At 37.1% G+C, this 25,350-nt stretch overlaps 1 protein-coding gene across 4 annotated transcripts in view; it reads right to left on the bottom strand.

Moving 5' to 3' along the window:
• Positions 1-25,350, bottom strand: part of STXBP5L (syntaxin binding protein 5L) — a 189,862-nt gene that overhangs the window by 82,930 nt on the left and 81,582 nt on the right. For all 4 annotated transcript variants that reach the window (XM_071760679.1, XM_071760670.1, XM_071760689.1 and 1 more), the window contains 2 exons: positions 16,615-16,749; positions 6,076-6,139 (listed from right to left, as the gene is read on the bottom strand). In XM_071760679.1, the coding sequence (XP_071616780.1) occupies positions 6,076-6,139; positions 16,615-16,749 (199 nt within the window). The remainder of the gene's footprint in view (positions 1-6,075; positions 6,140-16,614; positions 16,750-25,350) is intronic.

The raw sequence follows: 25,350 nt of genomic DNA, 5'->3' as shown, positions 1-25,350 counted from the left end.
TCAGAAAGCAGAAGGCTAAGTGGCTATCACCTATGTCAGGATGCCATATGCCATATACCCCCCATATGGGGTAACAGACTGCCATTGAACACGTGAAAAAGCAGCCTCTCACTGCCACTGCTTTTGCTGTTAGTGTAGTGATCCTAGACAGAAGACAATTGCACATCCAGCAGCCAGTGATCCACACAGCAGTGAAGCTGAGCAGGCACAGGCCTGTACCGTGTTGTCCTGCACACAGCCCCGGGGCTCCAGGGCTCTGCTGTGCTGCACACAGTCCTTGGCCACAAGGTTAACTCAGCTGGTTAATTGTAAAGAATCCTGCAGGCAGCTCCCACTCAGTAAGGGATATTACAACACCTTTGTGTCCTTGTCTTTATCTTAATGTTAAGAAGCATGTGTCCTGTGAACATCCTGTTGCTTGACAGTAGAAATCTTTAAATCTTCTGTGGTCTCTAAAAACCAGGAGGCTGCCAAACCTCTTGACAGAGGGGACCAGTACAGTGTGCTGTGTCCTTACTGGAGGTCCATCCAGTGTTACACAACTTGCAGCTCTCACCATCCTTTTTGTATTAATAGGTATATGATATATAAATAAATAATATAAATAAATGGTAGATTAATCAACATGTTATGGAGCCTGAGCGTCTTATTCTTGTCATCATGACAAGCACTTGCAACAATGCATTAGAGCAGGATACCAAACCAGTGGAGTTCAGTTCGTACCTACCAGCAGTCTTTTCACTTCAGCTTTTGTCCTAACATATTATATTCAGGAAAATGAACAGAAAAACGTTTAGTATGTGACCTTAATAACCTTCTTAATAAGGTTCTCTTCCCTGTTTTCACTGGTGAAGCAGGCTTGTCTTATGCTTTTTATCACTCTCTTTTGCAAATATATCACACTCCAGGTAATTATTAAAACATTAAATACCTCCTATCAGAGACAGCATTTCACCTAATTTATTGCTGAAATGTTTAAAGCACAGCAGCACTATAGAACTGCAATATATATAGTGTTGTGATTTCAGGGAAAAAGTAGAAAGATAAACAGATTTGCTGCATAACCAGGAATCTCTCGCTCTCTGCCCAGATGGCAGCTATGCTGCTTAACATGTGGATGATACTGAAGTTGGAACTCCAACTGGCTGAATAGGATCAGTGTCATTGCCAGGATACTTATGATGCTCTGTACTCTGACCCATCTGAACCATAGGAAACTGAAACATTCATACTCTTCTTGGCTGTGGCAACCACTTTAGAGGTAAGACAAGCTCTATGTCTGTGACAGAGGTAAAAAATAGAATTACTCGTGCTTATCTAGGTTGAGAAACATGCAGGAGGAGGGATACAATTTGCAGGAGGGAAAAGCCCTGGCAAGATCTTCCTTGTCTAGTGGAGCTGCTCAACAAATTGACAAATCCTTCTTCATATAATGTTTTTGACAATGGTGTTTTAGGGAGATTTCTCCTTTACAATCAACTAATTACATCCATGGTATGCACCATGCAGCCCCTTCCTTATCCTGGTAGCACAAAACAGCTCTGAGAGAAAAAAAAACAAAAAACAAGCCTGGCAAATACATTCAGTAGTTAGGTGTTATTATCAGAATACTTATCTCAGAATATTATCTCAGAATACATGCTTAGACACAGCAAGTTTAGTCCGCCAGCTAATAGTTAAAAACATTAAACTTCTTCCTGTTAAGCTTTCTCCAGTTGCTGGGAAACTGCAGATCATTGCAGTTAATGCTTTCTCCTGTGTCAGCAAGAAAAATCATGTTTGCTACAGATCTTCCACTTACAAATGTCTGTGCACTTCAGTTTGTTCCTAATGTACACTTATTCATTGATTCGGCAGACACAGTTATATTTCATGAACTTAATCACTGGGTCCCCAAATTGTTCTTAAGTGACACATTAAATGCCCAAATTCTTTTTGTCATCTGCCTTCCAACCACAGCTTGCTGAATTCATAGAGGAGACTGTCTCCAAAATATGTCTTGATAGGTTGCCTGAAGGGCACTCCAGAAAAAATTTTAACGTCAGAAGTCTTCTGCTTGCATTAACACAAAAAAATGGTCAACAATCATTGATATAAACTGGAGCTTTTAGTACTTTTAAAAGAATTTTAAAAAGTTGAATAAGCAGCACACAAATTGTCATGGCTTTCATAAAGCTATCTAATGACTGTCTTAGATTTGGAAAGGTTTGTCTGTATTTTAGGACTCTCAGCCACTCAAGTATGTAGGAGAATGCTACTTATTTACTTCAGCAAAGCATAATGCCCAGATCTGTAAACAACTTTGTGATACACCAGGGAAGGATATACCACTGGTCCCATGCAAAGGACAATATCCTTGTAGAGTATAAGAATATACATATTTTGACCAATGATACGACTGATTTGTACCCACTATTTAGTTCCTGAATTGAAATCAGAACACTTTTATCTGCTGCCTCTCATGAAGTGATGTGGGGAATCTGATTTCTCCCACACCTCTTGGTGGTCTTTTGGTTACTGTGAAGCTGAGGAGCTAAGTAGAGCATATAGGACTATCTTGAAACCTAAGAACAGCTCTAATATATTAAACAAAATGTCTACCTATCACATTATCTTTCTTAAAAGGCCAAGAGCAAATACCAAAGAACAATATGTGAAGAGGGCAAGTACTTATACTCTCACATATTCTCTCAGGCTAAGTGATTTTTCTCAATCAGAAATAACCAAATTCTCAACTAGACATGACTCAATTTAACCTCATTTTTAACAACTTTTTAGGAAAATTAACCAGACCTCTTCAGGAACCCTCAAACGGATGTCTCTTGTGTTAACTTTTCTAGTCTCCCTTGTGACCAACACACATTTTCAGCACCCACAGAGCCATTTGGAAAAAAAATGTATAGCTTCTACACATTGCACATTTGAAGAAGTACTTAATTGTCTTGGTTAGAATCTGACTTTTGTTTGTTCCATTTGAAACCCTTTAATGTCTTTTTTTGTTGTTTTTGAAAGAGGCTATGAACTGTTTCTATTCTCTTCCTAACAACAGTGGTTTTGAAACTAAGAATTCTGAGTCAGCCCTTATCCACAATGAATTGTCCTGTCTGACTTGGTTATGTCTCATCAAGAAAACCTTGCACCTTCTCTGAATTTCTTTTAGCATAATTATGTTCTTTCTGAGATAGATGGACAAAAATTGTGATCAGTATGCAGCTGGCAAGTCAACCATGTATTTAGCAATAGCCCTGTTTTGTTTTCTGTTCTTTGGCAGATAATGACTAATTTTGGTTTTCTTTATTGGTCACTACTGAACATTGAGCTGACTTTTACTGAAATATCAATCTCCATTTGAAGCTCACCATACCAGACACTAATGATCAGCTCAGACCCATTGTTTTATATATAAAGCCAGAAGTATTTTCCCACATATATATCACTTCCCATCACTTCCATGGAGTACTTAGGAAATACAGTAGTTAACCTTCCATTTTACTGCTGATTTTCTCAGCCTCTTCAAGTCCAGCAAACCTGATCACAGCACTGCTTACTCTCTTTTCTAGGTTGTTTAAGAATATGCTGAACAACAGAAGTCCCAAACATTTTGTTTGGCTGGCTTTTTTTGTACTTTTGGTTTGTTGTTTCCTCTCCTCCTCCCCAGTTTTCCCCATTCAGTAGAAAGATTGTTTTATCCTTCATTAATTCAATCAAAGATTGAGATTAAATTGAAAGATTTAGCTGAATTTTAAAAACTAATTTTTATGTTAAAAATAATTTTAATTATAAAAAAATTAAAATTTAGTTTACATTTTAAAATCTTTTAGGATTGTTTTTTTTTTTTTAAAGTTTAATTTTTTTCTCTACTCCTGGCTTTTTCATCTGGAGCTATGCCTTTTGATTGAATGTTTGGATCTTCTCTTACATCTGTGTGTACCTTTTACTGGTATCTTCCTGTAAACACCAAACACTATCAATTCCACATTCTGCAAATCTGCAAGTATTTTGTTAGCAGGAGGTTGTTTTTTTTTTAAATTCAATCTATCAGTGATATACACTGGGATGGTTTCAGTATGGCTTATATTTTCTACTCTTTCTCTTCATAAATAGCCAATGTTGTTTCTTCATAGGGATGTATCTAATTTTGCTGTGATGTATGCTAGTACTTCATCAGTGTCCAGATGTCTCCAGTGTACCCTCTGAGTAACACACAATTGTATTTATAAGCAAGTTCTCCTTTTTTGAAACCTTTTCATCTTCCGTCTTTCCATCTTTTAAGTTTCTGTTGGACATGGTCCATGACATTCCTGGAAGAGATGTTCACTCACAAGACCATTTTTTTCTTTTAGTACAGCATCCTTTTTCCTTACACTGTATGCCTTTGGTAGGTTTTCAACAGCTTCTGTTGCAGCCAGTGAACAAAGGTCATGCCTCATCAATAAATCTTTATTTTTATCAGGCATTTTGCCATATGTAGTTAAATAGCATTACTTGATGGCTTTTGGTTTGAGGCTAAAAGACTACGCTTCATAGCATTTAATTACTTCACTTGCTGAATGAAGTAATTAAAATGTTTGATCTATTGTGATTCTTCCAAAAAGGCCTTGAGATCCAGCCCAACTTGTTAAAGGGCTAGCTGACAAGTGCACCATTTGCACATAGTTCACCTTATGATATGGATAAGTCCAGGGACAGATAATGCAAATGAAGCCCAGATGTATTCATCAGCAGTGTTCTAGATACCCATATTCATTTTAGCAGATCGAGGGACTGAGCTGGTAGAAGGTTCTCCCCTTCTACTCTGACCTAGTGAGACCTTGCCTAGAGAACTGGATCCAGTTCTGGGTCCCCCAGTTCAAGAGGGACAGGGATTTACTTGAGATGGTAACAGAGGGCTACAAGGATGATTAAGGGACTAGAACACCTGTTTTATGAAGAAAGGATGAGAGACCTGGGGCTTTTTAGTATGGAGACTGAAAGGGGATCAAATTAATGTGTATAAATATATGAGAACTGAGCATCAGGAAGGAAGGGACAACCTCTTCTCACTTCTGCCCTGAGACAGGACGAGGGACAACAGATTCAAGATAGAGCAATGAAGTTCTTCCTCAATATGAGGAAGAATTTCTTTACTGTAAGCATTACAGAGCCTGGAACAGGCTCCCAAAGAGGTTGTGAAGTCTCCTTCTCTGGAGACTTTCAAGACCCCTCTGGATGCATTTCTGAGTGACCAGCCCTAGTCCTGTCCTGCTCTGGCAGGGGGGCTGGACTCAATGATCTTCGGAAATCCCTTGCAACTTCTGACATTCTATGATTCTGTTATAGTGTTTCCCATGTCAGTATCAGAAATTCAAACTGCTGCTAGTTTACTATAACCATCAGCTGATACCTGAGGCACACTGTCAAAAAGTTGCAGTCCTTTATCAATACCTAAATGCAACGAGTAAAAGTGATCCAAATTTATGAGACAGTTAAACGTCCCTTCCATGCAGGTAAAACGCTCAAAAATCCAGTAGACACAGATAAGTAAGAAAGCTGTAATAAAATTGCTATTGTGGCTACCAAATTCCATTCTGAAGAAGCTACCACCCAGGTGAAGTCAACTCAGATATTGCATCCTGATGCTTTGACTATAGGTTTTGCTTCCATTTGTTGACAACTCCTTGCTAGTCTCAGCTTGGTTCCAAACGTGCATTACTATCATTACTGGTTTTGTATAACAGAAGACTTATTTTCTTATGAAAGCTTACCATCATACTTTATAATGGCATGTTTATCCAAATACTGAAATAACGATACAGTTTTTAGTTAATTCTTACTTAATCAAAACTCAACTTTATCTAATCAGGTACAATTTTGACTGTTTCAAAGTACATTATGCTGTCTGTATCATAGATTTTTACTCATTAAAATGGTAAAAAGAGACTTTGTTTCTTAAAAACTGTAAAATAGTAAAACTGACCTTGCAAATACATAAAGAAAGCAGGTTATAAAATTAGTAAGTAAGCAAAAATAAAGAGCTATCAAGGCAAATAAAGGCTATGAAATGTTGCAATTATTACAAATATTATTTGTACTCACTTTTCCCTCATCTCTTGGGCTGTCACTTAAATGTACAACTGGCCCAGGGTGAGTCTTTGTGGATCTGTAAGACAAAAATAAATTCCAACCAGTGAATGTTTTTTGTATGAAGAGCTAAATGCTTGCCTTAATTTCCAGGTGCGTTTATGTATACCTCCAATGGTATAAAAGTAATTCTGAAAAAAAACAACAGGGGAAGATAACTATCTGAAAGTTATCTATATCTTCTCATGTTCTCCTCTGCTTCCTTTTTGCTTTTATAGGCAAATATTTTCCTTCATGTCTTTTTTCTATTTTTGAAACTCTCCTATTACAGTGGGTTTTTTTCCTCTCATTGCTAAGGCTTTTTTTTTTTTTTTTTTTTGTCAACTTCCTCTCTGCCCTCCCTCCTTACTTTCTCAATTTCAAGGCAAATCTGCCAAGGATTTGCAAAGTCTTCACTGGATTAATTTCAATTACTGATAGTAAGCATTACCAAGTTCCAATCTCATTAGTAAAAGGCCTGCAGTAATCTCACCTACATCGCTCTATCTATCTGAGAAGCTACCTGGCTTCTCAGCATCACTGCACAGGTGTTTCAGAAATGGAGCATTTTGCCTTTTCTCTACTCTATAATGCCTTATGACACCTTCAAACCAACTAGTACCCACCCACAATGTATGTTCTGTGAGGTTTCTCAGCCATAAGACCCATCCCATGAGTCTTTATAAGCCTCTGTAAAGATTACTCATTGTTCCCTGTCTTTTTTGCAACATGTACCAACAATGAAGTATGCAACTTAGGCCAGGGGCTACTGCCTGTGGTTGTTGTCCAGCACCTGACAGCAAATGCAAATCACAGAACACTGAATAGATGAAGATTTTTCACCTGTCAATTTTACTGACCAGAGCTTTAGGCCCTGGAAGAGAGACAAGAAAGATGACAAGCATCAGCCCACAGAGCTCCAGGCTATTTGAATGCCTGCACAGAACAGGACCTTTCTTCAATCTACATTCTGGGGTGAGAACACATCCCTTGGAGGTGATCTTAGGATTTATGCCTGTATGGTTAGTTTTGGTTCACCAAAGGTCACTAGGAAAAGCTATATGGCAGAGATTGGCAGGGCCCATAAAGTTAAAAGTTTATCTGGAAGCCATACCTAAAACTACCTGGGCTCCAAGTTGAAGAATATTCTGCAAGACAATTAAAGAACCAAACCAAAGCAGGGTTCTCCAGCTAAACTGCACAAAGGGTCTTCTTAAACTAACAGTGTTTGTCTTCCTTTGGTTAAAATACTGCACTATAGAAAATCTGGCCTCTTTGTTCTACCAGGCCAGACTATAAATGAAGATTGAGAGTGGTATGTGAAAATTCCCAGACAACTCAAATATTAAAATCCAGTGGAGTAACTCATATCCTCACAGACTCCAACTTCCCAAAAGAGCATGTTCCAAAACTCTTGCAAGCATGCACACCTTCCTTTGGTGTCTGTTTTTCCACCTATAGAATGTTTTAAGTTTTAGCTATTTGGTCATGCACCTATCTGGGCAGCAAAGATCTTGTCTGATACTGACCTCTGTGCTAAAGACAATCAAAAATTACTCCATACATCCTTAAATCTTCCAAGCTATGTTGATTTCAGACCAAAAAGAGAAAACTTAAAGTCACCTAAAGGCCAGGCAACATTCCAAGACTATATCCCATTCCTTCACATATATTTTTAATATTACTGCTAGCTGCACAAACAAAGCCAGTGGCAATGTGGAAAGCCCCCTCTTTGGTTAACTTTCTCCATGAGATGAACCCATGACACCATCTTCGTCTTTGGCAGATCATGTTTTCCACAGATACCTGCAGAAAGTTACTTTTCTTACATGAGATCTCAGTAAGCAAGGCTTCTACAAGAGCATTTTGCAACATATCCTTGCACAGAAGTGAGATCAGCAGGAAAGCAGTGGACAGATGGTTTATACAGCAATATTCTATACAGACTGTTTTTAGTGGTGCCAGCAACAAGTACTATTTGGCTAAAGACATGGTAAGTAACAATTTTTGAAGAGATGCAGCTAGCAGGATATCTAGTTGTCATTCCTATCCAAGCCAACTTCCCAGAGGGAACCCCTCTGGCTGAGCTTCTGTTTCTGAGTAACCTGTATTGGAATTAAAAAAAAATAATCATTTTCACACCATATCTTGAAACAGACAGGGTAGGTAGCCAGTGATGGGGAAATGAGGGGTGATATTTACACGAGAGCACTTGCAAAGGAAATTTGATGAGGGTATTTGTAAGCAGTGTTTAGACCCACACATCTTGTATATTTGTCTTTGGAGAGCAAATATGACATCTTGGACCATTCTAGGCTGCTCTGAAATTCATTTGACACAGGTTCACCTATCTGAACTGATTAGAGTATGTTGATGGAAAAAACTAGGTCTGTCTGGGGTACATGCTGCATATGGTTATGATGGTCAAAGGAGGAAGAATAACAGGAAAAATAATGAAGAGAAAAGGCAGCACATACAAAGTTTTACTTTTTAGTAAGATAAAAACCACTAACAAAAGAAGAACCAAGCAAACATCAGGCATAAGCAAGACAAAATGGAAGCAGGTAGACAGCCTGAGTCAGGGCCTACGTGTTCTGGAAGTTACCCATTGAACCAACCAGTATGCAGGCTGGAATGCTTGGTCACACCAACTTTGGTACTTGACCAGGAATACTGCCAAAATCGGGGCAAATGGAGGATGAAAGGGAAAGAGGATATAGTCTAAGTTAAAGGTTGATCCCATCTAGGCTGCTTTTCGGACCCACCAATTTTAAAAGTCAAGAACAATAAATCTGTGCAACCTCCGTTTTCTTCTTAAGATAAATATGTCATTGCTTACCATAGAATGTATCCATTTGCCTTTGGGAAGAAGCAAATCCTACATGAGCTGTAGCCTACATTACATCCAACTTTAGGCTAGTTCTAGTGTCTTTGTTACGCAAACTTTTTGTTCCTCTGTTAGTGATACAAAACTGTCTTTTACTACGAGCCTTATTTTTATCTTACATTCTTGCAGGGACATAACCTCAGTTTTCCATTCTAAGGTCCCAGCTAAAACAGGTAGCCTTCAGTAATACAATACATTTTCCCACCTCCTCCATTTCTCTCTGGATCTATTGTAAATGATAGCTGGAGGGTCATCAGATTTATTACACAGTAATATTGTTGGGGTTTTTTTTTTTTTGCTTTTCAAGACAAAAGGCACTTTTTGGTTTTTTTAGGAGTATTATCTTTTTTGAAATTAAATTCCTAGGGGGGGGGGGTTGTTTGTTTTTTTAAGAGCTTCATACACATTATTACCAAAATATCAAACAGTCTCTGCACTAAATGTACAAGATTTAATTTTTCCTCATTCTCTTTCCTCTATATTTGATATAAATATTCTCTTGATAGTTATATTATCTTACACCTCAGTATTTTAACAGTTTAGTTGTTTTGTATTACAACTGACTTGTTCAGGCTTCTTCCATTTTCTTCCAATTTTATTAGTCTGGTCTGTTAGGTTCATTGCACTGTCAAAAGACTCAACAAACCATGGTTTTGCTTTCATACACACCCCATCAGACTTTGGTTCCACTCTTGTGAACTCTTTACTGTCAATATTGTATGTAAGTGTCAAGATGTTGGCAGAGGGAAACTGCAGGGAGGTCTTAAATTGCAGAGAAAACAAATTCTAAAAAGGGAAAAAAATCCTGCACAGGCAGTGAGCAAAAGTGTGTGAAACAGCCCTGCAAGCATTGAAGTCAGCAAAGGAGGACTCCAGAGCTGAGATTCACCTGCTGCCTGTGGAAAGGACCACACCAGAGCAGGTATTTCCACTGCAGCCTGTGGATGCCCACACTGAAGCAGTTCTATCCTGAAGGACTGCAGCCTGTGGAAGGACCTATGCTGGAGCAGGGGCAACGTGTGAAGAGGAAGGAGTTGCAGAGGAACTGTGATGGACCAAGCACAACCACCAATCCCTTCTCCCTGAACTCGGAGGAAGTTGAAGATTTGGGTCTGAAGAAGTGAAGTTGAGGAAGAGGTGTTTTAATTTTCAACTTTGTTTCTCATCATTCCACTCTATTTTAACTGGCAATAAATTAAATTAATTTTCCACAAGCCATTGGCCCATTAGCAGTAACTGGTAAGTGCTCTCCCTGTCTTTATCCTAACCCATAAGCTTTTCTGTCTTGTTTTCTTTCCCTGTTCTGTTGAGGAGGGTGAGAGAGTGGTTGAGTGGGGGGCACCCACCACAAATACCTTAATTGCTTAATAGCTGCCAGCTCTGATTATTCACAGTTAAGAGGAAACAGAGTCTATTTAGTTTGGCAGTCACAACACGAGCTCTGTCAGGAAATAAGGAAGAATCTTTTTCAAATAATTGCATATCCTAAAACTCATTTCAGACATGCCATCACAGATAAGATCACACACAGACTTTCTTCAGTGATGACAACAGATGTTCCTGATGCATTTTGGAATTGTAGAGCCTACTCTCTGGCAACCCTCCTGCTCTGCTTTTCCTGGGCTGCAAGAAACATTTATACATAACAAGTTAAGTATTCACACCAAAATTGGTTCTGCTCTGGACTAAACAATAAGGAATATTCACAAGGTGCAATATAAAGCTTTTGATGATGTTTGGAATAGGCCATGCACTGCCCCAGCTAGCAGGAAGTATTTAGGGGTGGATTACAAAATAACACCAATTCAGATGGAACAGGGAAGAAAACCGGGCCTGAAAGGGTTATAACTTTCTGCACTCTACGTGGTCTTTCATTTACTTATTGCTCTGAACATGTCCTACGGATAGGTACAAAAGGAATCACAGAATTGTCACAGTTGGAAAAGACCTCTAAGATCACCTTGTCCAACTGTCAACATCCCTCCGCAGTAAAATAAATAAAAATACGTATCAATATCTGCATCACCCACTCAGGCTTGTCCTGAAGTGCCTCTTTTACATGGTTTTAAAATACCTTAAGGGATGGTGAACCCACCACCTCCCTGGGCACTCCATTCCAACACCTACCTTGTCTTTCAGTAAAGTAATTCTTCCTCATTTCTAGTCTAAGCCTCCCCTGGTGCAACTTTAGGCCATTTCCTTTAGTCCTATCATTATTCATTGGAAAGAAGAGACCAGCTCCTAACCTCCCTACAACCTCCTTTCAGGTAGCTGTCTAGAGCAATAAGGTCTCATCTTCTCCGAAACAGACTTTCTCAATTCCCTCAGCCTCTTCTCATAAAGGAAAGACATGATAAATCTTCCTTGGCAATATATCTTTGCTTTGCTCAGAGCCTCACCTCAAGTATCTCCAGGGATGAGGCCTCAACTACCTCTCTGGGCAACCTGTTCCATTTTTCCACTAACCTCATGGTAAAGAACTTTTTCCTAACACCCAATCTAAATCTATTCTAATTTAAAATCATTGCCCCTAGTCCTATCACTACTGGTCCTTGCAAAGAGTTCTTCTCATTTCCTCAAGGAAAGTATGTATAAGTAGAAATAACAGCAATGTTTTCTGGAGCCCTAGAGAAGTGTTGCTTGTAAAAAGAGTGCCAGGCATTAGGCTCTGCCATCTCCTAAGGGTAGGCACCATGGTTGCACTAGAAGTAGGATTAAATGAAGCAATTATTTAGTTAACTACATTATATCAATTATACTAGTTTACAGAACTCATGAAGCATTATCAGAGCTACAGATACAGTAATTACTACTTCCATTCAGCAAATTATACTGCACGTAGAAATGTCTACACACAGAAACATTTTCCCTCATGTAGCTTTAGTATATATAAAATGTTTTGTTTCCTCTCATTGCTATTACAGTAGAGTTGTCAAGGAAACTGGAAATCTGTACACTGTCATTGTGGAACAGTCTACAAAGAACGAAAACCACTGCTGAATTACATGAAAAGCAAAAGCAGAGAGCCAATAGCTCCTGGAAAAGAGTGCTGGGACACCAACCACATTTGAAGTTACTGTGAATAAAACACTGCTGTTGAAGTAAAATCATTCTGCAAAGGCATTCCTTCAAGCTGGCTATATTGGAATATATAAAAACTAACTGTAAAAACTAACTAGATTCTAGCCCTAGAGAGGAAAATAAAGAAGAAGCAGTAGGAGAAAATAAGGCACAAGTGAAATATTTGAGCAGAGAAGTCTTCATTCCTAAACACTAGCTGAAAATGACTGGGAAAATAAAAGCTCTGAAAAGACATGAAGAGGACTAAAACACAAAGTTGAGTCCATACACAGGAGATAGAAAAACCATGGAGGTCAAGTCCAAAAAATAACAGCAATGATTTGCAGTAAAAACTTCCTGAAACAAAGGCTACCTTCAACTGAGCAAGAAAGTATGAGCAAATGATACAAAAGATTGCAACATTTAATCACCTTCATTGACCTTAAAGCCCACAAAAACTGACTGCACAAAAATTGAAAAGCAGAATAAAGGGTTTCCATGACAGCTGTGCACAATTAGAAAAGTCTTAATAAACTATTGATACTTTGAGCTGTTCTGCACTTTATTGGAAGTTATTACTGACAGGAGCAGATATTAATTTATTTGGTGTGTGTTCATTTTGGGAGACTAGAGAGCTGTAGAACTGGACCCTTATTCAGAAGAAATCACTCCCTGTAAAATAGGAATCTTCAAAAATTTTTGAAAGACAGAAACTTTTCCTTAGTTAATTGATTCTAAAATTAGAAAGCTCAAAAGAATTCTTCAACAATGTTATAGTTTGGACTCAGAAAAATGTGGAAAATCCACAGATGATGTAGCTCCTCCATTATCCTGGGAAGTTTTAGGCAGTCTAAGTAAATAAATGACTTAGATACTGTTGTAAGAACTGCAAATACCAAAGCAATATTTAAAACAGGTAAAAATAATGTATGGCAAAATAGAATCAAATGAAGAGAAAAAAAATTTCCTTGTGAAAAAACTACCCTGTACAATTATAGAAGTACTGCAATGATTTCTGAGAAAAACAAAAATCAAATAGTAGAAAGTAGTAAAAGGAGTTAAAAAAAAAAAAGGAAAACATCTATAGTAGACATTACTATAATGTGGTAATGTAGTTGGAGGATAGTGCAGGGAAAAGCACGTGCATAAGCAAATACTTCTATAGTGCCAGTAGTCAGACATCTTGCACAGTTCTGCTTTCCACACAGGTGAATCACAGCAGAGATTTTAAGACTTTCTTTTCATTGGTAGAATCATAGAGAAATTAAAAAGGTAAATTAGATACATCATTCACATGCTGTGGATCACAACTGGGAACTGGAGTAAGTTAAGAATTAATTCAACCTCAAGATGCAACTCTGAATCTTAGACTCAATTCCTAAAATGTCTAGAAGGGCACCTTACAACTTGCACATTCTTTTTACTAGGAACTACTTCCATTTATGTTCAAGCACAGAGTGGGTAGCAGACCACTCCTAAACTGCTACTTCTGCTTTCCTTCACAGCTCCTTGCTCTGAAACCCATCTAGGAAATAGGGCTGAGGAAGGAAAGGGCTGAGAAAAGAAAGACCAAGTCATGGCTCTGTCTTAACTGAATTCTAATTTGATCAATTCTTTTGATACTCCACATCCCCTTCTTCTGGGAAGTTTCAGCTATTCATTCATTCAGTAGTTAGTGGGGTGTTCAAACACTGGAAACACATGCTAGGGAAGGGGGTTTACAACTCAGATTTCTCGTTTTTGGAGTTTAATGGACTTGTAACAGTATCTTCCTTTCTTTTCCCACATCATAGGGCCTTCCAAAATGTACAGTCCTGCAGGCTGGGAAAATAGATCTCACTGTAGTTTGAGTAAATGGAAACACACTGAGCTCATTGACTATTTTTGTCCTTCAGACCTTTTTCCAAACATTTTTAAGGAAGAGAGACAAACTGCTTATTCGAGAGTAGAAAACCAAACAGTATCATATGCCTCAAACATCTCCTGCAAAGGACCAGCTCTGTTACTTGGCAGAGAAATCTAAAGTGAGTGGGTTTTGAGTTAATATTCATTCTTAGACAAAAAGGTGCTTCAATGTGCTCTGAGGCACTGACAATGCATGAGATGCAAGGCTTGGAAGGAGAGGGTTTACCTTCTGTCCAAACATATTTGTGTCAAATTTACTGGTAACTAAAGCCCCAAGTGAATCCCATGCTCCGAAATGATAGACTCTATTTCAGAATCAAAAACAATGTAATGAGCACTATTACTTCTTACACCGAAGTGTAAGCTTCAGGAAGCCTGAAGCTGTTCCTGAAATTGTACCTGTACATACATTTTCCTATTTTCTTTAATCTTTGAAAGTACGTAACATCAACAGGCCCTACAAACTGATAAAGCACTGAAAAATCTGGTCTCATAGCTGATCTGACTGCAAGCAGGAAGATGGTCTAGATAATTCCAGACAGACCTTCTGAGATGAATTATAAGGATATAATATTAAAATGTGAAAATTATGTGAAGGTTAAAAAATATAATCAAGTAAGAACTTACCCCTGCCCCCAAATAAAATTGTTCTGTTAAAAACATGCCTCAGTAGAATTCTAAAGGAAAGTTCAGAAGACCACCCTCATGAAGTACATTTTGAGCTAATAATTATTCCCTTTAAAAGACCATTTAAGTCACAAGAATGCAACAGTACTGGAAGAGATATCATATTGTTATCTAATGTCACCTAGTTTCAACTTCAGCAGTGCTGCAGTGTCTATCAAAAGCAGCTGCTGTGGCAAACATGAGCATTATCCTCACCAGCCTCTTACTCTAACACAGGGAAATTACCTGGACACACACAAGATCCCCTGTCTCCTGTGTAATTCAGGCCAGGACAACTTCTTCCATTCCAAATCAAGAAGTACATCATGAGACTGAGTGGAGATAATACAACCTTCTTAGGCTAGCACACCACTTCTGTCAAGTTGTACTTGTGAGATTGATAGAACTTGAAGAAGTAATGGAAAAATACCTGTGCTCAACTTTCACCAAAAGAGCAAATGGCTAATTAGCTTATTAGAAGAAGAAGCCTTATGGTAACCACTCAGCACCTCCAAGTTCTTGAGGTGATGAGGGCTATTTGTATTATGTTGTCACCACCTTTAACTATATATGAAAGAAAAATTTTGGCAAAATCTAGGTATAGTCCTGAATCAGCAACACAAAGAAAGCAGAGGCTACTTGTTTACTAAAAGGTTCTGAAAAGGTAGCTTCTTGTACAGCACCTAGCCGATCTAGCAATCACCATAGCAAAGTGAAAAAGGGAATATAATTAAGGCACTTTTCACTGGTAGTACTCATAAAAATCAACAGATTAATACTGGTTTTGATTAAGCTACATTTTCTATCCGTATTTTTTTCAACTAAAACTACAGAGCAGGAGTCTTAACAAAGACAAGACAAACAAGCATCCCAAAATGGAGAACTGGACAAAAGATTATCAGCAGACTGTTTAAATCTTGATTATAATTTGAATCCTTGTTTTTGTGTCCGATGAAGAGAAAATTACATTTTTATGATGCTGCCTATTAAGTTTAGTGGGGGCAAAGGAGAGGAAAGAAAAAGAAGCATGAGTTCTGTGTCAGCCAGGGGGACACAATGATTAGTAAAAGTCAGCAATTACAGCAGATAAAAAACAGGGTAAGGGGATAATTTTGGAGAAAAGTGTTTGCTATCAATGTGACCTCTGTTTGGGGTAGAGAATTATATCCACCACTGTAGGCCTCTATCTCTCATCTTACCCTCCTCTTGGTTCACTAAGGCTGGCGAATTTCAACTTACTGCCAGAGGTGAGATGTTCCTCACAACATGAAGCAGACGTCTCAGAAAGGGCATGAAGCCCTCTGTCTACTCTGAATTTGCCTACAGTAATTCTTCCTGCTGGGACTTCAAAGAGAAAACAGCAGACAATGGAGTTCTTGCTTCTGCTGAGCCTTTTACTTGCAGAAAGCATACACTTACTACACTCAGATTTTTGTCTGTCTCCCTCCATCTCATACGGGTGAGACAGGCACCTCTCGTAGGGTGTCTCTTTAACAGACACTAACCAACTTTCCTATCACTGCCAGTTTCTGATGAGCTTGATTAAACTTCAAAATTAGCCCTCTAATTTATTAGCCCTCTTTTAGTCATCTAAATGATTCTACAGTTCAATGAAGGAAAGTTCTCCATAGAGTCTTCAGGCCAAAATACTTCATTATTCTCTTCATAGGGTGTTGGTGCGCAAGCTACCCTCCTAAAAACAGCAAAATCTGAATTTGTGAAATTAACAGTTAACTGTATTTCATAGAACTTCATAGTTAAAAATATTGCCAAATAACTTTTTTTTATATATAACATAGAACTAGATGGTCTCGTTCATACATATGAATTTCTAATGTCCTGTAATGGAACAGTTAATACTGCACATGCATTCACTAAAATAAAGGGATTCCAAAAGATTTTCCAATATTTGTAGAAAAAATTTATAACGTAAAAAATTATCTTAAGAGAGCTACAAAAATTATCACAGAGGCAAATGCAAAAATGCCTGGACTTACAGTTCTATAGCCTTGTTCCACATGATAACATATCCAGAAAGAATGAAGGACTCGATATTTACAATGTGTGTGTTTCCCCTCTCGGTTCCAACATAAAGCCATTTACTCTGGAAAGGTAGATGGCAGTAAGTAATTCTGGAAAGGAAAAACAAAAACAAAATGTCTGAATTTTGCATCAACAGTATTTTTTAACATTTCTGCAGATGAAATATTTGTTCTTTCCATTTTACAACTTGAGAAAACCCAGCAGGCACAGCATTCTGAAGAATGTGCAGCTTTTGGAGGTCATCTCTAGAGAAATTATAAAAGAGAACAGGAACAAAATAAGGTCATCCTGCCAGCCTATATTAAGGGCAGGAAAAAAGAGCCACATCACTTGAACACTGAACTCAGTCATCTTATCTTCATGAATAAGTAAATTGCACTATGATAGCACCTAAGACTCTGAAGTTAGGCTTTCTTATTTTCTTTCTTTGAATAGGCAATTTTTCAAGTTCAACAAACCAAAATTAATGGACAACATCAGAATTAGTGTTTTGTACAGCAGAAGTGTAACATCATCATTCACAAAAGAGAGCATTCACTTTTTGGCTGCTTGGGAGAGTAGTGTACTAGACAAGAGCACTACCAAGTGCAGTTAAATATTGTATCACAGACACACTAAATCCAAAAATCATATTACTCTTAAAGGCTGATGCACCGGTGCTGTATTAGCTTGGAAAGATGTCATGATAGTTTTTCATGATACCATATGAAAGTTTTTACACACTCTGAGTACAATCAGGTTTCCTTGGTATTATAATTATTACATAAATATTACACATACTCAAGCAAAACTAAATCTATGAGATTAAAAAAAAAAACATTTGCTACTGAAACATAATCAAATTCATGCTATCTACAGAGATTGAAATTTAATCTGATCTTGTAGTACAGAGTAATGAATTTTAACAAAACACACACATTTTGCTTGGTGTGCCACAGATTATCATAGTCATCATTCAGTTCAAAAGGCAATCTCTAGCTTTAATATACAAACTTTATTTAACAGTTATGCAATAGTTTTTAACCTTGACACTTTTCTCCCCTACAAATATATAAACAGCATCTAAAACCATCCACATTTCAGTATTTTATTCCTATGGTAAAGCAACATTTCTGAATTAATTATAAAGGAGTCTGTGTGCTGGTTATTTTCTAGTAATTTGGCCTTCTCAGGCACGTGAAGTCCTCTAAGCAGAACATCTGCTGTCCTTTGAATTACTGGAATAGTTCAATGTTTATACAAATTTCTTTAATTGTTACCTGCAAGCTACTCTCAACAACAAAAAAAAGATTCCAAACAGACTCTACACAGTATTCTGATAGTTCTGAAGTCTTCCAAGCTTCCAAGTAATCATGTGCCACAACATTTAATACTGAACTAATTCAAGTGAGGAAATCCTTTTTTTGGCTTTATGTATCGCACTGGATTGAACACATTTGAAATATGCAGTCTTGACATCCTAATTTCTGGGGAAAAATATTACTGAATCATGAATCTAGCATAAGGCTTACTCATCACAGATATCTTGTTTTGTTGATCCAAGTGAGAAAGAAGTATCATATAGACTTTCTTCTAGCCATCTGTACAGGACTATATTTTAACATTTATAGTTTCTTCAATAATTTCAGTGCTGTTTGAGGAAAGAGAACCAAGCTTTTCAAGATAATTGCTTTGAGAACAGGAATTACAGTTCAGTATGCATAAATGAAAATACCTTCAAGCAGCAATTTAGAACTTATATTGTGGGTGCAGTCAGAGCAACAAATAACTAATAGAAAAATTTTCAAAATGTGTATGCCACGTGTATATTTCTTTCTGGAGTTAAAGCTGTTCACTTTATTGAACTGTTCATAACATATGCAAAAAACATTTGCCTTTTTCATTTGGCAGTTTTTACAAACGTGAAGCTGATTTTCACATCTCTTTTTCGTTCTCTTTAAACTAAACAACTCAAATGTTTTTGCTTTCTCTTCATATGCATCATTTGCTACACTTCTGGTTTGATTAATATCTAGACCAATTTTGTTTTCTTCTTTGATTTCTGTACTAGCTCTGCTTTTCTTTCTTGCACTCCAAAGCATATGTGTGCTCTATTGGGTCCCAGTCCATGCAACCTGCCTGGGCTCTGGTTGATAAATCCACTTAACCACTTCACACTGACATGCATTCAGCACTTGTTTGGAGTAAACTGCTAAAATTACAGGAAGAGAAAATATTTATCACTTTGAAAATTTATCTGTCCAGGGACCGGCAAATAAGTCCTGATTTAAAAAGTGAACCCTGGTTGACTTGAATGCTGCTACTCCATATTCTTGTAGTTGTGTCATCAGACCAAGCAGGTTCCAGTCTCCCTAGGATCACATTAATTTTCAGTCATCTGATAAATCCATTCAAAGCCAGTATGGTGTATTGCAGAAAACTTGGTCTCCAAAGTGCAAGACTAAATCCAATATTCCGATTATGAATAAAGTCTCAAAATCACCTCAGACACCAGATGAGGCTGCTTTGGCCTGATATTTTTCCATTTTGAAATCTAATCCTAGGTTTTGATTTAGCATTTACTACCACAATAACCATCAGACTAAATGGGTGTCTTTATTTCCCAGCTACTGTATGTCCCTCTTTTGCTCATTCTAGGTTTAAAATTTCAAAACCATATGGTTGAAGAGCAAGGTCCTACAGTAAGAGAAAAACCAGACTAAAGCACTAAATACTGGCCATCAGTTACCACATTATTTTCCCACTGGCCTACCTGAAATCCCAGGCACCAGCAGCTGAGTCTGGATATACATAAGGACCACAAGAATATTAAGTGTTGCTAAAGAACGAAGAAAATCACTACAAATTTCCCTGTGTTCTTAAGATCAGTTATTTCCTCTTTCATAACTTCATTTTGTTCTGATAGATTTATGGGACAGCCACATAAGAAAGTATTCTGCATGTTCTTTCTTCCACAATGAAAACTACCCTACAAGTATACATTGTTTACCCAAACTGTTATTACACATGATTAAATATCACCTTTACAACACGTGCACTTAGAAGAAAATGCTATTCCCTTAAAGACAATCCAGATATCTAACAAAACTACCAGAGCATAGGGGTCAGTAGGCATTTTAATATGGCACAGCACAAAGCCACATGATTTTCACATTCTCAGAAAACTAAGCACCTCTATGAAGTAGTTTTCTTCTATGTTACATAAATTAAATGCAAACTGCTTTATGTGTTATTGATTTTTCACTTCCACAGAAAATATTAACTCAACTTTGATGCTTGAAAGCTTTGAAGCAAGCCTCAGGATTTTAATGAACACCTATTTCAGTAAGTACTGAAATTACATAACAATTTCTTCAAGAAAAAACAATGAAGACTCAAAGTGTAGTTTTCATAGTGGATGAAATGTATCCCTCTATTAGTCATGTATCCCACAGGCAAATTAAGATGTCCTTTGATGCTTTACAAAAACCAGTCAATTAACCAGAAAGAAAGGCGTTTGTGGTTTGTTGTTTTGTTTGGTTTTTTTTGTAGGGGTTGTAATGATTTATGCCAATATGAAGTGCTTCTCACAGAATTTAATCAGATTGTCTACCTGATGGAAATAACATGGAATTCAATTAAATAGAGACCTGAGAATTTGTTCAACATGGATCACTTAACAGAAATTCAGACAGAAATGAGGATATTAAAAATTTTTAGCAGCAAACCACAATATAAAACTCACTGATGATTATAAGAAATAGCCAATTTACAGTGCATTGTCCCAGCAGAGATAGCCAGCATTCTCAGAAAGTGTAGGTTTGCTTTTCTGATAGTTCACAGGGGAATATTATAGCTGACACTAGTGCTTTAAGTCCTGGAATGCACACAAGAAGACTCAGCTATTCAAGCTAAGTAATTTGTAGCTGACCTGAAGCACATAAACAGATGCCCAGGCTAAAGCTATAGACAAAAAGAAAAGGAGTTGCCTCCAGCGGAGTAGGCAAAGGATATAAACTATAAGCTACTTGTCCTCTGGAAGTATTTACTCTTCTCCCTGTATTACATATAAATTTGGAGGTCATCACCTCTGTAAGATATGTAAAAGACATCTACAATAGCAGCAACCCATGAAGTCTGCCATCCGTACCATGTGAGGAGTTTGCAGCAGATGGTTGTGCAGTTCCCTAGACAGATGTGGGCACTTGAGTCTGTGCATAGAAATGAAGTGTTTCCCCTGCAACATGGACTGTTTGAGCATTTATATACCAGAAAGTCCCAGGAAGGCAGAAAACCTCTAGGGTGACATAAGAGTACAGAGAACAGTCATGCCAGTTAGTAATTTAAACTAGAAGTTAAAAAAAAATATACAGCAGTCCATCTGGGCAGTTTTTCCTTCTGGGGTCTCAGTGATACTGCACCACAACATTAAATTTTCTACTATTCACACAGGATTCTTCAGATACCACACAAGATCATTTAAAAAATATATAGTAGGCCCAAACGTGCAGATCCTTAGCAGACAGTGAATGATCCAGACATGCCTTTGACACTAATTCTTGTGGTCTTTTCAAAGGTGTGATTAAGTTTTAGTTTATGAAAAATCTTCTGGTTTACATTTTTTCTGTTAGCGTTACCAGCCAACACTTATTTGTAATTACAATCAATCAGCCCGTCTTATTTTAAGTTTCAATTACTTATTTAGACAAAAGTGAAGTAGAGCTGAAAACACATTGTACATGAATTATTGGATCCTGGAGTATTAAGCCCCATTGTTACTTAGAGATATCTGAACACAAGAGGAACATTAAGGTAAATTATATTCTCCAAGTACTGCATGAACATTTTCACCTCTGATTTTTTTCCATTTGAGTGTTATACAGACTGCTCAAATATTCCTTGTTTTAAGTCATGCTTTCTAATATAAGAATGTAATAATTAGAAATTAGTTCTGTTTATCCATCAAATTAGCAGGAGCTGAATGTGACTGTTTTGTCTAAAACCACTCATTGAACTATCTCTAGCAATAAATCTAGGTTATTAATGAAAATCACAAACTGTTTAACAATTACACTGTGAAACAAGTCAGCATCCAACTCCCATGCTAGTGTGCCCATTTCCTGATTGAACTATCAATACTTGCAGACATTAGGACCACTTGAAGACATTATTTAAGCTTAGTGCCTTTATGTAGTCTGTAGAGGTCAATGTTTTAAAGAAAGAGACATTAAAATTAATTGCTTTACATGAAGTACATGTTCCTTACAAAGAAACATGAATAAAATATGGAGCCAAAGCAGTGGTAATGATCACTTTCCAGTGCTGTGCTTCTGCCTGCCAACATCCCTTTCAAATTGAGTATCTCAGATTAGTCAGTCTCCTCGATCAGTTCACCAAACAGGTTTCTTTGTCTTTAGTTTATATCACTTCAGCTACAAGCAATTCATTATGGTCACTATTTGTACAACAGCGATAATTTAATCAGGGGCTTTGAGGCTCCAGTCCTCTGCTTAACATAGGACACAGGAGTTCAAATTAATTACCACTTGAACTAGACCTACTAACTGAAAGATGCCTGTCTTGATTTAAAGAACTTCAGTGATGGAAGATTCCCTATGAATTGCTGAGGTACAGCAAATCAGGATTCCATATCTAAACTATAATTCAATACAAATATATCCTAAGCAAAATATTTGTGTAGCTATTTGCAAATGCACTGTATACAATTAACAGACACATATCCTTCCCCATTTCTATAAATACCACCCAGAAAAAAAATTTGAGAAACCATTTTAACTTTCTTGTTTAATTTCAGGCAAACAGGTTTAAATGGTGCTGATAGATACAGAATTACTTGGTTTAACAAAGATGTGTCAATGGGCAGGAGGTCCACTGCTGCTTTCCAAGTTTAAGGTGCATGTATTTTTTGCTTGTATTTTCTATTTTTAAATATTACACTTAAACAAGCTACAAGAATAAGAAAGAGGACTACAAGATGCAGAAAAAAAATTGTAAAATGTTAAGAAATGCAGTTGAAAAACTATTTCTATCTCAAGATATTTCGGTTTTGTTCTTACCCCAGTTTCTTTTTTCCTTGGATGTACTGGCACATTCTGAAACATACTGATTTTTAGAAATTGGGACTGATTATTAATCCTTTAAAGAACTAAAAACTAAATTACAAAGTGCAAAGGAAAGCACTATCAATAATATATTCAGTTCCTCATTTTTCTTCTTTTCTATTAATGCAACTGAGAGTAAAAGTCCATGCTTCTTCAAAAGATGGAAGTTCCTATGCAAAAATGTTCTGGACATGTGAAATAACCCTATAAGCCTAAAGTCAGGCCCGTTTTTTATTATAAGCTTACTATGACATGAGAATTTGCAATCACAGCCATAATTAATAGTTCACAGCATTCCATAAATACTTTAGACATAAAAGCTGATGTTAACTACACAAAATGTTAGTGTGGCAAGTATATGAGCATTTATAATGGGTGTTAATGAATTATTTACAAGTAGGGAACTCAAAAGAACCTAGTACAAATCAGAGAAAGCATATACAAAAATATGTTAGAAACATTACATATTATTAGATAAGAAAATCTGAGGATGTCCCTTGAATAAAGACTGGACTTCTGTATTTAGACAAAGGCTTCTGAGGCTACCATGAGCACTTTGCTAGCGCAAAATACACAGCACGGAATTGCTTTATTTCTTACAACTAACCTTACAACTTCATAGAAGTTCATCCCAGCCTGTTCCACATCCCATAATAAACATGAAAAGACAGCTGCACTTTAACTTCCTATAATACAAAATGCACATATTTAAATTCCCAGCCTAAGCAACAAAGTGGCTATGTGGCTCAGCAGCAGCCCTGCATCCTGTTAAGTGGCATTACTGTAGCTCCAGGACAACTTAAAATTGCTCTGGAAATGCCAGTGTGCAAGGAGATGGCAAACTTTGTAGCCTGTGCTACAAATCATTTGTTTAATCTTCGGTATGACAGAAAGTTTGTTCTTTCCTTGGACAAATGCACAGCAAAAAGACATCCCTTTTTTGTTAACTCCCTTCTAAAGTTTTGACTGTAAACTTACTGGGATGCTTTATGTGTGGGAACAGGATCACTGACAATGACAGTGTCATATTCTCCCTGGCCAGATCTTTAATATTGCAGAACAACAATGCAGCAGATTGAACAGCTATAACCTGCAGGCTTGGAACCAAGAAAGACAGACAAGGAAAAAAACTTGCTCCCTAAACAAATATAAAAAAAACCTAAAAAACCAGAAACCAGCATACTTTTCATTGGCTACCAATTTGTTTCTGATGTCAACTCAGGTCATTAGACAAGAAAATAAGAATACATGTTCTGCAAAATTAGTAAAGTGTGCAAATCACTGAAACAAGCTTGGCAAAGAGACTCTTGCTTTTGTCTTTTAGGGGAAAGACAACATACATTGTCACAGACTAGCAAAATTGCTTTCTTATTTTTAGTATTTTACTTGTTCTCCATTAATTTCTTTGAAGGTTAAGTAAAAAAAAAAAACGTTACAGTACCAAGCATAGTGACAGTGATGGGCAATGGAGACCACAATAACAGCCACTGAGTTTCTTAGAAAGAAAAGAAAACCAAAACACAAAGGATGGAAGGACATGATGTTCCCAAAAGACAAAGTTTTTTATTTATTTCTTGCACTGATTTCTTAGAAGCTGAATTCAAAAACAAAACAAAGCAAAACACATTCAACAAAACCAAATAAACCTAACCCAACAAAATACTTAAAGGTGGAGTTTCTCTCATCCTTTCACCCAGCACTGAAAATACATTTTTTGCTTCCCCATCTCATAGTTTCAAAAAAGTAAATTGGGACTTAGCTCTCAGCTAAAAGACTGAAACTTGTCTTATGCTAAACAGCTTGGCTTTATATAGCTTTCAGAAAAGTAAGCTAGATTTACCTCCTGTTGGCTTCAACAAATACAAATCTGTGTTTATATCGTACAGTCTTGCTATAATGATTTTAAAACCTATTTTCATATCAATCAAGTTATTTTGAATCCCTGTCTACTACTAGGTTAATGCTAAACTACTGAAATTGAGGTATCGTTGAAAACCATGCATTTTCAGATGTGTATACTTCTTCTATGTATACATACTTCTTTTTTCTTAATGGCTTCCATCAATTAAAATCATGTAGACTTACTGGAGACCAGCTGTTCTCATTTGTTATGCTTCAGTAGACAGGGACTCTGTGATTAACAGTCCTTGTTTTTCTGCAATCTGTAGCCTCTCTACTCTTCCTTGCTCATGTACTCTTTGATGAGATAATCTCAGCATTGACATTACTAGCTCTATTTCTGATTTACTGGAATAACGCCCAGAGTTTATTGTGACAGAAGGAAAAGGATCCTAAATGATTGCATTGGATTCTGCTTAAAGCTGCCACGTGCCTGGGCAGGAGAGGAGAGGTGTGGCTTCCAAAAACCAAATTACTTACTGCATCAGAAAAAGTGCATGTTCTTCACTGCTTTAATATATGACTGGAAATCTCATGTAACAGGAGTCAAAGGACAGACATGAACAGGACTACGAAAGATGTCTAAAAACTTAAATTTGAAAACTTAAAAAAATAAACCCACAGAACTTCAGTAGCTATAATAGAAGTGTAGCAAGCTGAAATTTCCCACTCGTAAAGAAGACCATTTAT

Source organism: Heliangelus exortis, chromosome 1 (assembly GCF_036169615.1).
Source record: "Heliangelus exortis chromosome 1, bHelExo1.hap1, whole genome shotgun sequence".
Classification (NCBI taxonomy): Eukaryota; Metazoa; Chordata; class Aves; order Apodiformes; family Trochilidae; genus Heliangelus; species Heliangelus exortis.
Note: the sequence above shows the minus strand (reverse complement) of the source record. Positions and strands in the feature narration are given on the sequence as shown.